This window comes from Dendrobates tinctorius, unplaced genomic scaffold (assembly GCF_039654945.1).
Source record: "Dendrobates tinctorius isolate UK_male_01 unplaced genomic scaffold, ASM3965494v1 ptg000143l, whole genome shotgun sequence".
Lineage (NCBI taxonomy): Eukaryota > Metazoa > Chordata > Amphibia > Anura > Dendrobatidae > Dendrobates > Dendrobates tinctorius.
The window spans coordinates 39,741,828-39,757,015 of NW_027361810.1; the positions used below are offsets into that span (position 1 = coordinate 39,741,828).

The 15,188-nt window shown below is 41.9% G+C and overlaps 1 protein-coding gene across 3 annotated transcripts in view; it reads right to left on the reverse strand.

The window, feature by feature from the left end:
* The window catches only part of STK39 (serine/threonine kinase 39), a 443,332-nt gene that overhangs the window by 227,430 nt on the left and 200,714 nt on the right, over positions 1-15,188 (reverse strand). For all 3 annotated transcript variants that reach the window (XM_073545795.1, XM_073545797.1, XM_073545798.1), the window contains 4 exons: positions 10,928-11,050; positions 10,798-10,833; positions 7,921-7,980; positions 5,714-5,781 (listed from right to left, as the gene is read on the reverse strand). In XM_073545795.1, coding sequence (XP_073401896.1) covers positions 5,714-5,781; positions 7,921-7,980; positions 10,798-10,833; positions 10,928-11,050 — 287 coding nt within the window. The remainder of the gene's footprint in view (positions 1-5,713; positions 5,782-7,920; positions 7,981-10,797; positions 10,834-10,927; positions 11,051-15,188) is intronic.

Sequence of the window (15,188 nt, forward strand, 5' to 3'; positions counted from 1 at the left end):
TAACACTCGGCTCCTATTCGACAGTCACAATGTTCTTTTAAAAGGCGTATGTCATTTCTCCAACCATCGCTGATCAAATCTCCTGGTGAAAAATGTTCTAAGCGTGCATCTTGTAAAACAGCCATACTTTATTCCTGCCAGAGTCGGATTGCTGGAGTGTGAAAGAAACTCATTAAAAATCTCTTACTGTGATCCCACAAAGAAGAGAAAAAACCACATAATGATGCATTCAGCGAGTCATGTATGACAGCAATTAATCTTGACAATAAGTCATCAGAGAGAATTAATCCTCGTCACACCGAGATATTCAACGAGGGTGAGAAATAAAATATGTGTCTTCTGATTAGTGCGTCTTATAGGACAAGAACAAGGAGCTGCCATTGTGTTCAGGAATGACAATGGCTTCACGTTGTGGCTTTTGTGACACATGGCACGGATATTTAGATTTTTAGAAAATGCGGAAACATAATCTCCTGTCGTAATATCAGGGGGAGAGCTTTGCTCATTAGAAAACATAAAATAGATTAAATGGAGATGAAATGCCATTATCTGTGCGCTAACCTCAGAGGAACTCACATACAAAGCTATAGCCTCTCTTCCGAAAACTAAAAGGTATTCCAGAGGGGAGAAGACCCCACTGTAAAAATATCATTGGAACCCCTTCTTGGACTACATTCACGCCAACAAACCTTAATAATTTCAAGCTACCGCTCATTTCCTAGGTTACCGGCCACCGCTGCAGTCTATCAGCATTGGCTAGTCTCCTAGGCAAGGAGCGCAGTGCTTACAAGCTTTTTCCAAGGGAGCTTGCAAGCACTGCTCTGATGCTGACCACATGACCGTGCCCCTGCCCTCCTCTGGTGTAAACCTGTTTGAGCCAGTGAGACAATGATGCTCCTGGCCCGAAATATCAGTTATTCAATGAGGCTACTACTCAACAAGATGAAACAACGTCTTTAATCCACTGATAAAGTGACATTGAAAAAATAACACTTTTTACATATAAAAGTGTTTACTTTGTTAACAAAGTCACTGAACGTTTCATTATTTCACTCATTTTCAGAACACTTAGTTTGCAGCTTGATCCAAGTTTCAGATTGTTTTCTTCTGTGAGTGTCCCTTCCAGTAATATAGGCTGGATGTGAGGTTTTTGTGTATCCAGTGCTGATGTCTTCACTAGCTTATACATCAGCACAACTTCTAGCTGACACTTATTTTCACTTCATGTGTTTTCCTTCTAATCTGTAGGCTGTTGTCACTGCCCTCCCTGAGACTGTAGCTGCTTTCTCTTATGTCCAAATTGAGTTGATCTACATAACTGCTACCTCCTGCTATCTCTCACATGGAGATAAGGGAGAGGGCTGAGAAAAGAGAGCCATCAGAACTTATTAGGAGCTCTGGTGGATTTGTATAATGTTTGAAGAGCAAGTAGCAAAATGGTAGAAAACTTTTAATGGAGACTCTATAAAAAAGTGATATTGAAGACTGCATTTATGAAGCATTACGAACAATTCCATGCAATGGTTTTATCAGTAATAATATCTGAATGCTATCTTGCAAGTGCCCTCAATAGAGATACTTACCCAATAAAGTAGAGTCCAACCCTTTAACGAGCCTTGCAACAAGAGAAGGGCCATTACCTACCCCATATACTAATCTAAAAGCCTTGCAACATAACTAGGGATATTAACCAAGACAGACATCCATCTAACAAAATCGTTCTGTTTCTTTCCAGGACAAAGCTAAATTGAATATATTTTCCTTCTTATCAGTAACCCATTTTACTGCCCTCCCTGAGACTATAGCTGCTTTCTCCATTTGTCCAAATTAAGTTGATCTGTATAACCCCTCCCTCCTGCTATCTCTCAAACTGAGATAAGCGAAAGCGATGAGAAAGGAGAACTTATTAGACAGAGAGCTAAGAGCTTAATATAATCTTTTAAGAAGGTGCAACTACTGATAGGTAGAAATGAGGTAATCAAGGGTCAGTTCTCTACAGAGGACAACCATTGATATTGGAGTAAACTCTCATTAAAAAATCAGCCGATGAAATGCTATGACTCTTCAGCCTCTTTATAATTTGTTATGTGTTATAAACAAACTTGTCTGAGAAAGGACAGCTCCATATCCATCAAAGACTGATTCAGAGGGCTCGACTGACACTGCTATAAATGAGCAGAATATCAAGTTAAACAAGTCTGAGACTCTGATGGCTGTAAACAGATTTGTCCTCAAAAAAGGCACAGAGAGCATCCATCAAGAAGAAATGTTTGAACTCACAATTCCGAATGCAATATTACCGTCTACCAAAACATTTCATTATATATGGCCACATATTAGGAGTTGCTTTGTTTACAAGCTCAGCACAGCGGTAACGTTCCCACACGTGACAGCGGTCCTCAACTGATATCAGAAGCTCCTTTATACAGATGAGTCCACCCCTTACTTTTGCGTGAATTTTGTTAAAGACTCCAACTTTTCTCGAAACCATTCCAATGCAATATTGTGACATGTCAGTGAAACCATGAAAAGTTTGGGCACCCCTCGTCAAAATTATTGTTATTGTATATATATATATATATATATATATATATATATATATATATATATATATATTGGGTAGACACAAAAGTTTAAGCATCCTGCATGGTTAGTTCTTAGTACCAACCCCTTTTGTAAGTATCACAGCTTGTGAACACTTTTTGTAGCCAAGCAAGGGTCTTTCAATTCTTGTTTAAGGCTATGTGCACACGTAGCGGAACTCTCGCGGAAATTACCGCGAGAATTCCGGATTCCATTTTGCGAGAAAATCGCATTTAAATTCCCGCGATTTTCCCACGGAAAAACTAGCGTTTTGCAAGCGTAATTAGCTTGCAGAATGCTAGCGTTTTCCAAGCGATCTGTAGCATCGCTTGGAGAACTGATTGACAGGTTGGTCACACTCGTCAAACATAGTGTTTGACGAGTGTGACCAACTTTTTACTACTGAGGCCGCCTATGCAGCATCAGTAGTAAAATATATGATGTAAAAAAATAATTAAAAAAATAAAAAATATTGTTATTCTTACCTTCCGGCGTCCCGCGCAGCCTTCCCGCCTCTCTCCACGTTCCCGGTCCCAGTAATCCTTTGCGCGAATGACCGCGAGACGTCGTGCTCCCGCGAGATCGCGACGTCATCGCGGTCATTCTCGCAAAGGATTACTGGGACCGGGAGCGTGGAGAGAGGCGGGAAGGCTGCGCGGGACGCCGGAAGGTAAGAATAACAATATTTTTTATTTTAAAATTCTATTTTTTACAAGGATATGGTACCCAAAGCCCGGAGGACAGTCTCCTCTCCTCCGGACCGTGGGTACCATCCGCAAATGTTCTGCTTACTTTTCGCATGGTGTGCACAGCCACATGCGGAAAGTAAGCAGAACAATGCATTCCTATGGGTGCGGAATCGCCGCGATTCCGCTAAATTAATGAGCATGCTGCGTTTTTTACCGCGAAGCGATTCCGCCGCGGAGAAAACCGCAGCATTAACATGGCATTGCGGAATCCCATAGGAACGCATGGGCTGCTTATTTTTCGCAGCAAAATCGCGCGTTTAAAACCGCCTCGGAGACGCGAAAAAAACGCGACGTGTGAACACAGCCTAAGGGATTTTCATCCTTTCCTCCTCTTGGAAAATTCTTCTAGTTCTGTGAGATTCCTGGCCCATCTTGCATGCACTGCTATTTTGAGGTCTAGCCACAGATTTTCAATGATGTTCAAATCAGGGGACTGTGAGGGCCATTGTAAAACCTTCAGTTTGAGCCTTTTGAGGTCGTCTATTGTGGATTTTGACGTGAGTTTAGTATCATTATCCATTTGTAGAAGCCATCCTCTTTCCTTCCATCTTCAGCTTTTTTACACATGGTGTTATGTTTGCATCAAGCATTTGTTGAAATTTCATTGAATCAATTCTTCCCTCTACCCATGAAATGTTCCCCGTGCCATTGGCTGCAACACAACCCCAAAGCATGATTGATGCACTCCTATGGATAATAGTTGGTGAGATGTTCTTTTCCTGAAATTCTGTGCCCTTTTTTTCTGCACATATATCTTTGATCATTGTGACCAAAGAATTCTATTTTAATCTCATCGGTCTACAGGATTTTTCCAAAATGTATAAGGCTTGTTTAGATATTCTTTTGCATACTTCTGACGCTGAATTTTATGGTTGGGATGCAGGAGAGGTTTATTTCTGATGATTCTTCCATAACGGCCATATTTGCTCAAGTGTCTCTGAACAATAGAACAATGTAGCACAACTCCAGAGTTTGTTAAATCTTTCTGAAGGTCTTTTGCAGTCAAGCAGGGGTTCTGATTTGCCTCTCTAGCAATCCTACGAGCAGCTCTCACTGAAATTTTGCTTGGTCTTCCTGGTGTTTTCTTGACCTCCACTGTTCCAGATAACTGCCTTTTCTTAATTACACTTCGAACTGAGGAAAAGGCAACGTGAAAACGCTTTACTATCTTCTTAAAGCCTTCTCCTGCTTTGTGGGCGTAAACCATTTTCATTTTCAGAGTGCTAGGCAGCTGCTTAGAAGAACCCATGGCTGCTGGTTTTTGGCACATGGTAAGAGGAGGCTGGAAAATTTGCATCACCTGGACTTTCCTAACAATGATAGTGGAGAAGCCAAGACCCGAACAGGCTAATTGAGGTCTGAAACCTTGGTCAAAGTTATCTGAGCCTACAAATCTCTAAGGGTGCCCAAACTTTTGAATTGGACGATTTTCTTTTTTGTAATTTTTAAAATGTAAAAGATGACAATTTTTATTGCTTAAAATATAAAAGAAATGTGTCATCTTTAACTTTAGGCCTTTTAGAGAAGCATTTAATCTTCAGCTTGCTTAACTGTTCATAATAACAGTAATTTTGTCCAGGGGTGCGCAAACTTTTACATACCACTGTAACAGCATAACCACTGGGTGGTCCTTACAGACACATTGAAAAGGGCCCCTGTGCAGGAATAGTACATGGGCCCTTTACAGATCAATAAAGTGTCTGTGACAGAAGATGCCTGCTGTTTCGGAGATGAAAGAAGGTCCCGTTACCTCTTGCATAGCCAAGTCGTGGCAGAGTATCGTAAAACCATGTTTTTTTTTTTTTTGTTTTGTTTTTAAAAGCTGCTTTTTTTCACACGTTGTATCGCAGGATACGTAGTGCGAAGCGCACAGGGAAGAAACGACACAACTATAGCTATGAAGACCGGAGATGATGCAATATATAAACTTCTACATATCACTGGATACACCATTTTTGCTCTGTCATTGACTATGGATCTATGAAATGTTGAAAAATCACAACTTTCCTGATACTGGACATACTTTAAGACTACATGCCTCCTATAAGAAAAAAAGTTGTATGCCCCTTATGACCGTCACAGAATGTCCGCCACGGCCCATGATTATTTTTTTTCACCCTAATATTGAAATACAAGAATAAATACCGCCAGCACCTATATTGGCCAACTTTATAGTTTAGAGGATAGTTTAGAGGATAGTTTAAACTTTATAGTTTAGAGGATAGTTTCCTCTATAGTAAACAATCTGTTAAAGCCATCACCGATGCGTCAGGCTGCTTCACCCCTCCATTTCTAGAACGTCATTTTCCATGTAAAATAGACAGATTCATTCATTGGAGCGCCTTATGCGAACAAGCAGCTGGAAGAAAAGTATTTCTCACCTTAGTCTAAGAACAAGGTTTACAGCAGAGGGAGGTCTGTTGTCTGGATGGCTTTCATTGGATAGTGCCTAAAGGACAGAACATTTCGGTTATTTCAGAGAAATGTGGTAATAAGGTTACAGAGCAAAGACCATTTCATATGACAGAACAAGCCCAATCTTGCCGCACCCTTACCTCTCAAAAAATGACAATAGATGGAGCAATTCCCTCGACACCTACATATTTTGTACTTGTTCTTGTTTTCTTTTTCTATTTCCCTTAAAGTTTACATTTTTCAAGCAAAGACTCAATCCAATCAAATAGATGAGACATATTATTAATCACAATTTATATCTATTGGCATTATCAAAGGGAACCTGTCATTAGGATTTACTGCGAGAAGGTATTTGGAACAATGCTTGTGTCAGGATCCTATGGTAGTTTTTGGACTGATGCGCCAGGGGTTAATTATTGTGGCCTCTCTCTGGATCTGAGAGGGCTTTTTATAGCCTCGGTTAGCTCGAATCCTTGTCAGTTATACTCCTGGGCTGAGTTAGTTGACCCTGGTGTATTTGTGTGCTTGTGCCTGACCTGTGAGAGTATATCTTGTTGCTGACCCGGTCTGTCCCCCACGTTGCTCTTGCCTGTTGATTTGGTACTGTTCTGTTGGTTCTATGGTTGATTGATCCTGGCTTGATCTTTGACTACCCTTCTGTCTTTGCCCTTGGTACCCGTATTGCCCGCTCGGTTTTCTGACTTCTGCCTGTACCGGTTTATCCCTCTGTGTTTGCTTGTCGGCTTCCTCACTTCTTACCTTTCCTGTTAGTCTCCGCTGCTCTACGCTCAGCTATCCGTGAGCTCCCGTGGCTGGCCCCGCCTCGGCCCCTCCACCCTGTGGTTACGTGCCGCAGGTCCTGCATGTCGGCGGTCAGTCTACCTAGTCCTCCGGGTGCCGCCATCCACGTCCAGCATTGCACCATACCGGATGCGTGTATTGTCCATGACAGGTCGGCCGCGCTGTCCGTTACAGCTTGTATTACTTTTTACACATGTACATTTAACAGTTTAGGGTTACCGTAAGTTTGACTGTCCCTATCTCCCTGCCTGTGTTTGAGGGACTAGTCTGGGACCGCTGTCATTCGAGGTCACAGGAGGTAGCACACCCATAACTGTGTAACTGACATCCTGGAGTGTATGGGGAGATCAGAGAGGAGGAGAAGAAGCCATGGCTCATCCCGCACAGGTAGGCGAAGAAGCTATTCTCCTCTTCCAAGCTCTTGCCGCACAGTGAGAAGTAGCCTATCATCTTCTCCTTCTCCCTGCTCTTCCCATAAAGGGAGGAGAAGAAGCCGTCCATATTCTCCTCCTCCCTGCTCTTCCTGCATAGGGAGATGTCCCTCTTCTCCTCCTCCCTGCTCTTCCCACACAAGTAGGCGAAGTCGTTCATATTCTCTTCTTCCCTGCTCTTGCCACACAGTGAGGAGAAGACGCCGATCATCTTCTCCTTCTCCCTGCTCTTCCCACAAAGGGAGGAGAAAAAGCCACCCATATTCTCCTCCTACCTGATCTTCCTGCACAGGGAGGAGAAGAAGCCGTCCATATTCTCATCATCCCTGACCTTCCTGCATAGGGAGATGTCCCTCTTCTCCTCCTCCCTGCTCTTCCCACACAGGTAGACGAAGTCGTTCATATTCTCTTCTTCCTTGCTCTTGCCACACAGTGAGGAGAAGAAGCCGATCATCTTCTCCTTCTCCCTGCTCTTCCCACAAAGGGAGGAGAAGAAGCCGTCCATATTCTCATCATCCCTGACCTTCCTGCACTGAGAGGAGAAGAAGCCATCCCCAGTTAAATTAGTCTGAGTGCTAAGTTCCACTGGAGTGACTGCCTGGTGGATGGACTCTCCCCAATCATCGGCAAGTGAAGACCACCAATTCTGGATTCTTGCTGTGGCTGATTGGGAAAGGTTCATGTGGATCTCTTCTCCTTTGGACTGTGATAAGACTGCACACTTGCGCACATTTTTGCAGCACTTAGATAGAGAGCATGATCTCGGGGCGGCTCTTATTATTTATAGAAAAAAAAAAGGATGAGTCTCTGCTTCAGCGGCTCCGAACATGTATTTATTACCATTTTCATACTCTATCATTACACTTCTATTCATTCACTGAGTCACATTTTCAGCCATTAAAAGATCATGAAGACATGCTGCGCGTCAGGCTGGCGCTTACCTGAGTATCCTGTAGATTCAGATTTTGCAATCTTGTTTGTGTATTGCTGTCTGTAGACGTCTAAAAGCGAAGAACAAAAGAATATTTAGGTTAGTGTAATAAATATATTGTGTTACGCTGTTTGACAGGCAGCAAAAAAAATCATTTCCATTTTTTTTCTATTCCAGCTGCAATGCAAAAAATTATTCATTACTGGTCTGGACCAATTTCCTGCAGATTTAAGAGGATCTCTGACATGACAGCTATATTTCTGAACAGGACACATACTGTATGTGTGTGAAATAATGAAAGAGTGCAACGAGCCCCTGCATTCGGGAACATTGGACAGATTAATACTAGTCCTTAAAGTACACTTGCCTACTGTTGCAGTGTCGGATTTGGGTGACAAGGGCGCATCCGTAACCAACTCCAGGGCCCCCTTGTCAGTTACATGGAAATGTGACTTTATCCTCAATCACAAATTTATATAACAGCGAACTGGATAGATTGAGAAGTGAATAAGATGCTGCCATTGTCTGTATAGAGTGATTCAAGTATATTGTGCCAAGTACTGCTCATATAAGTGGGTGATGGTCCACCGGAGGATTCTCCTGTTCTCCTATGGGCCAGTCCAACCCTGGCAGGGGTTATCCAGGAAAGGACAAGAGTTGTGTCACAGTGCTCTGGAAATTTTCTGCATTGACCACACTCAATACTTTCACACTTAAAACACTATTGTGTTCTAGGATCTAAGCAGTTGATTGCTCAAAACCGCCTTAAAGGGAACCTGTCAGTTGATCCATGCTGCCCAAACCATGGGCAGAATAAATCAGCGCCCACAGGCATGACTGCAACCAGGCACATTTTTCTATAAAGATCTCTGGCATTTCAGGGAAAACATAGGTTTGAAGAGCTAGGACTATAGAAGTAGATGAGACAAATCTGGTGCCAAACCTAGCCAGCTTCTCTCTCCGCATCGCGATTGTATTCTCCAAATGCACACAGATGGAAAAGAGCTGCCAATCAACTTTAGCGGAGTGACCAGCCAGGGGCAGCAGAGGGCAGGGGCAGTGGAGTTGTTTAGTGATGAGCGAGTATACTCGTTGCTTGGGTTTTCCCCAAGCATGCTCGGATGACCTCAGAGTATTTTGGCGTGCTCATAGCTTTTGTTTTTGTCAACGCAGCTGTATGATTTGCGGCTGCTAGACAGCCTGAATACATGCGGCGATTGCCTGTTTGTTAGGGAATCCTCACATGTATTCAGGCTGTCTAGCAGCCGCAAATCATGCAGCTGCATCAACATAAACTAAATCTCTGAGCACGCCAAAATACTTGGAGGACACCGGAGCATGCTCGGGAAAACCCGAGCTACGAGTATACTCGCTGATCACTAGTCTTGTCCTATGTATTCGGCCAACTACTGCTCATGTTGGGGATAAGTGACTTACTCCTGCAGAAGGGCCTACCAGGGGATTCACAGGCTCCTCTGTGGGCCAGTCCGAGCCTGCCTCTGCTCTATTCAGGATGAGCTACAGATCCTCATTTTCGATATTTCAGAGCCACAATCTCAAGATCACTGGGGTCATAGCGGTCAGACCCTCAATTATAGGCAAGTTATTTCCTAGCAAGCAGCTAGTTATCCTCTATTCCATAGACTGGGGGTAACTTGTGATTTGGAGATTTAGGCCGGAGTCACACTACAGCGAGATACGGCCGAGTCTCGCAAGTTAAAACCAAGCTCTGGCAGCTGCACTCCGGAGCGGAGCGTGCAGCTCCATGTATTGCTGTGTGGCTGCACGCTCCCCTCCGGAGTGCTGGCGCCAGAGCTTGGTTTTAACCTGCCAGACTCGGCCGTATCTCGCTGTGTGTGATCCCGGCCTTACTCTTTAAACTGCAGAACTGGATTTACGACTTTCAGAAGGAGTTTCTAAAAATAAATGTTCAACACTTTGATAACATTAGGTCGGAACTCTCTTTTTGTGAATGTAACTTTTTTTTATTATTTACAGAACGTATCCCAAAATGATCTCCTAGATAATCTCAGCAATAACCTTGTCCTATGTGGCCAGGTCTTAGCATATTGGGGACATCCATGGACGGTAAATGGCTTTTTAATCATTGGACGCTCATAATATTCAGGAAAAAGAAAAATAATCATTTCATAGTCTGATTAACCAATTTCTAGGTCCATTTTGCATCTATTTAACGCAACGTGGGCTTTTACAGTTGTAATCGTATCTGTAATTTTAGCACCAGCAGGATTCTATATCTTTGCAATTTACCTGCGGTTACGAATCTTTTGTAAAGTATAATTACCCGGTCATACTATAAAGTATCATACATTTTTTGACCGGGTAATTAAAAGTTGTAAAGTCACCTAAAAAAACACATTGTACAGCTTGTCCAGCCTTTTATATTTTCAAAGGGGATACATGCTGCCCAATCCATGGGCGGTACGCATCAGGCACTGGCTGTATGATCTCAGCCATGTATGCTGTGTCGTATGAGAAAAAAACATACTTTAAAAGTCAATGGGGACCGAGCAGCGCTGGCGACTAGTAGGACAGGTAATCTCCTGACTACTTCCCCTCGACTTCTCCTGCCTGGATTGGCAGGTTGTGAGCACATAGGCAGAGACCTTTCATTCCAGGGCAACGGGTAGGGAGAACCCACGGATGACGAGGGTTCAGCCCATAAAGTTTTGCAACTATTCCATGATAATATATTAAATAGCTAAAAATTGGGGTCCTCAATGAAATTAGCATAAAAGTTCAATTTTCCTGTTTTTTATTGGTCAAATAATAGTAGTGGATTACACTTTATCATTTGTGAACAGTGCAAAACATAAAAGAGGATAAAACACCAGATAAAACCAAGATGAAAAAAATATCATCCTACCTCTGTGTTTTCATTGTCATCATTAATTCTTCTTGGCTATGGAAAAAAAAGAACAGAAACAATCTGAAACCCCAATATGCATATATGAGTACATACAGGCAAATACCGGAGAGGGCGACGACCACCGTACCTTCTCTTTGGATAAGGACTCTTTATATTCAGGGCTTTTTTCGTCCATTTCATCGTCGCTCCATTCCCAGTCTCCGTCCTCTGTTTTATGCAGGTGACCACTTGAGCCAGGAACTCTTCTGACCTACCAAGAGACGCGGGAGTAGATTTATTAATCATCTTATTAACTATCGTCTCATTAAGTGAGTAGTAGACTTGCGGATTGATGATTGAACTTCGAAGCACTGACGTTGTTAGAGATCTGTCTAAATAATTCCACAAAGAGATCTAATTGTAATTTCCGATATTAAAATAAGATGTATCACGAAGATGATGCTTTGTCACGTGCTTATGGATGTTGTAGGAGGTTTTATCCTATACTTGCCAACTCTTCAAGTGTGTCGTCTAGGAACATATTTTTGTTCCTGTGTAGCCGAGCTTCATTTTCTCATCTGCCTCTCAATCATGTCTTAGATATGTTTCGATCACACCCCATGAACTTCCATAGGAGGATGAAGCTGAACCATCCTGAAAACTCTAAGAATGAAGAAGGTCACCCCATTTACCACGTTAAGCTGGACACACAATCTAATGGTCGCTGCAGAGTAAAATAAAACTTTTTCTTTAAAAATTTTGCTTCTCTGTTGTAGAGATATTTAGCAAAGTATTGGCAACTAACTAACTTTAGTTAAGTCTAACATGTTTTAGTCCGCTGCAGCCACTATGACATGGCATGTCCAGGTCAACACGAAAGTTTAGTGAAAAGTCTACTTTAACGACTCGAGATGTCAACCTGGGCTGAGCAGCTGACCTCAACGATTGGCTGCAGCGCTGTTGATGTGACATGAGCGCTGCAGACTATAAACAAATCGGGAGCAGCGGCGGAGACTAATTGTTGGACTCAGGGATGATGAATAAAGTACAATGTGTTTTTTTTTTATTTTAAACTACAGACAGGAGTTTTCTGAACTTGGAAAGCACATTTAAAAAGAATGATGATAAGGGTTGGCAAGTCATAACTTTATATGGTGTTTACAGCTTCCCTTGCCAATACCATCTGATGGCCACTTCAATTTAAGTATGGTTCTCTGGTTTAGCAATCCCATTTTGAATTAATCTAACTGTGGTATTGGTGTTATTCCAGAAGAGTCCTCATTTATTTGGTTAGAATGAAGAATCTCTAGAGCTTCTCTCACACCTTAGAAGACCAGACTGGTCAGTTGGGCAGCCCAATGATTTCAGTAAGGGTATGTGCACACGCTGCGGATTGGGGTGCGGATTTGGCAGCGCGGATTTTGTAAAATCCGCAGGTAAATCTGCAGGTCAAAAGACCTGCGGTTTTACCTGCGGATTGCTCTGTGGTTTTGCCCTGGAGATGGCAAACCGCAGCGGAATCCGCAGAAAGAACTGACATGTCAATTCTTTCTGTGGATTCAAAACCGCAGGAAAACCGCGCGGAAAAATCCGCAACGTCTGTACTGCGGTTTTTTATTCCCATAGAATATTATGGTACTGTACACCGCAGCAGAAATTGCTGCGGACCCGCAGCGGCCAAATCCGCTGCGGAACTGCAGCAGAATCCGCAACGTGTGCACACACCCTAAGGATGAATATTTCATGAATGCATGTAATGCTTCATTTTCCCTGTGGAGGTGCTGCCTGATTCACCATAGACTGCATCTGATTCTTACTAAGAATGTCTCCCAATCCTGAAGATGCTCACAAAGAATATGGACCCAGAAGAACCCCATGTTTAGGGCTTCCAAACACATTTCTGTTTGAAGATGTATCAGTATAACTTTGAGGATATACTGTATGATCCAAAGGAACTGACTGATGAATAAAATAAAAGAATCTATTTAAACCAGAAAGTACTGTACAGTATTAACAGTTTTTCCTATTTTCCACTGGATAGGTGATATGATTTTTTAGGGACTGACCATTCAAATCATCTCAAGTTCCCACACGTGAATGCACATGTGTGACACCATTCTATTTACTGACTATGAGACCTATGGACATAGTCAAGTGGATAATCCCATCTCCAAAATCCTATCCCAATAGGACGTAGGTGCAATAATATTAGCAAATACCTCCAATTAGAAATGTAGTATAGTTATTCTGATTCTCTGTGTCTCTTTCCTCATTTGCAGGCATTGCAGGACCTTAGGTAGCCATGGTTATGACCACTTATAAAGTGACAGTTAGCTAGTGGCTAGTGGTCATAACTATGGATACCTAAGGTCCTGCAAAGCCTTTAACTTCAACTGGTTGGTCACAATTTTAACTCTTTAAAAAAAAATAAAAAAAAGATCTAGACGTCACTAATTACGGATAGAATTTTAGCAATTTTATACAAGAAAAAATACAAGTGATCATGTTGCAATCAGCAGAAAACAATTATATCCACAAATTCTTAGAATCACATTTCATTTCATTACAAAATTTAAAAAAAAACAACTAAATCATGACACTAATTGATCACTACAAACTCAAGAGATTTCACAAAGTTAATCCTGGAGCTATTCCAATAAAATAACAAGCTGTATTCCAAAGCAACCGTTCTCCCTCTAGACTGAGATATTTCTTCTTTGTATGTTAATATGCGAGTGGTCCAATGCATGTCTCGGAATCGCGGCCTCTCTGGTCCCGCAGTAGCCGCCCCTCTGCCTTTGATTGACACAGATGACGTCTCCTACATTGACCATACAGCTAGTATAAAGTCTTGATCTAGCCCAGCGCAGGTTCGATTCACTCTGTCTTTCTCATCTGCTGGCTTAGCTGTGTGGACACAGGACACTATATCCACGTCAATGCAATCTGAAGGGGCCGTATTTGGCTACAAAGAGGGGGGAACCGAAGATGGTCCAAAGATAACAGTTGGACAATTTGAGCCCATTAGCATTTACCATGGGACAATTAATTATAAATGTAATTTAATTTCATGAGACATGCAGGGCAACTGGGTTTATATAGAAGAATTGTTGTGATGCTGCTACAGAGGGTTAAACTATGGTTGGCAAAAAAATTATACAGGAAAAAGTGTCTGACAGTCTCCCTTTAAATTGTAAACAAGATCTATTAGCCAAAGTCAGCTATAATAGGAATTATTGGTTCCACAATACCATAATATTTTACAAAATGATCTCCTTAAAGGAAATCCGTCAGCAGGATTTCAACCCCAAAACTATTTATATGTGCAGGCAGCTCTTTCAAAAACAAATCCCGCAATATCTTCACTTGATCAGTCTGTTCCTCTGTTTCTGAGAAATCAGCGTTTTATTGGATATGCAAATGAGGCTGGAGTGCTTTCGGCACGTGGAAGCTCTTCCCAAGCCTCTCTCACACCTGTTCGTTTAACAGCTCCTTTGTTTTGAGACTTCAAGAAAAGCTGTCAATCAAGCACGAGGAGGCGGGTTGGAGCAGGGAATAGAGCTGGAGTGACAGAGGCGTCAGAAGAGCTTCCAATGCGCCAAAAGCACTTCAGCCTAATTTACATGCACCACAAAGAAAGGATATCTCAGGAATGGAGGAAGGGACTGGCCAAGCAATGATATTCCTGGATTTGTAGGGCTACATGAGGATATAAATAGAAACATAATAACCCCTAAGTCCGTAGGTCTCTCCGCATCAAGAAGTGTACAGAAATGTATTAAGTATAAAAAGTTACAGTATTCTTTATTAACAATCATGCAAATACATGATAGAACAATAATAACAAAAGGAAGATGATTCATGTCTTGAGGAGACGCAGTAACAAGACATTTAAAGGCAATATATAGGATAGTTGACATCTACTGGCTAAATTACTAGTTCTGGTAAATACACTGTGCAATATATAATAGACAGTAATGCAGAGTTCCAAGTAAAGGTGCCCAAGCGTATTAAGCAGAGCTGTAAATATGATATAAAAGTAATTATACCTGAAAGAAGCAAGGTGAAACGCGCGTCGGGGTGGAGGGACGCAGTACAACCTCTTTGGTAGACATTATCGGCAATTTTGTTTTTAGGTAAAGATTACATTTATACAATATTTATAACTCTGCTTAATCCACTTTAGGCACTTTTACTTGGAGCCCTGCATTACTGTCTATTATATATTACTTCCAGTGTATTTACCAGGATTAGTAATTTAGCAAGTAGCTGTCAGCTATCCCATATAATGCCTTTAGAGGTCTTGTTACTGCGTCTCTTCTTGGCATGAGGCACCTTACTTTTATTATTATTATTGTTCTATTGTGCATTTGTATAATTTTTAATAAAGAATAACTTTTTATACTTAA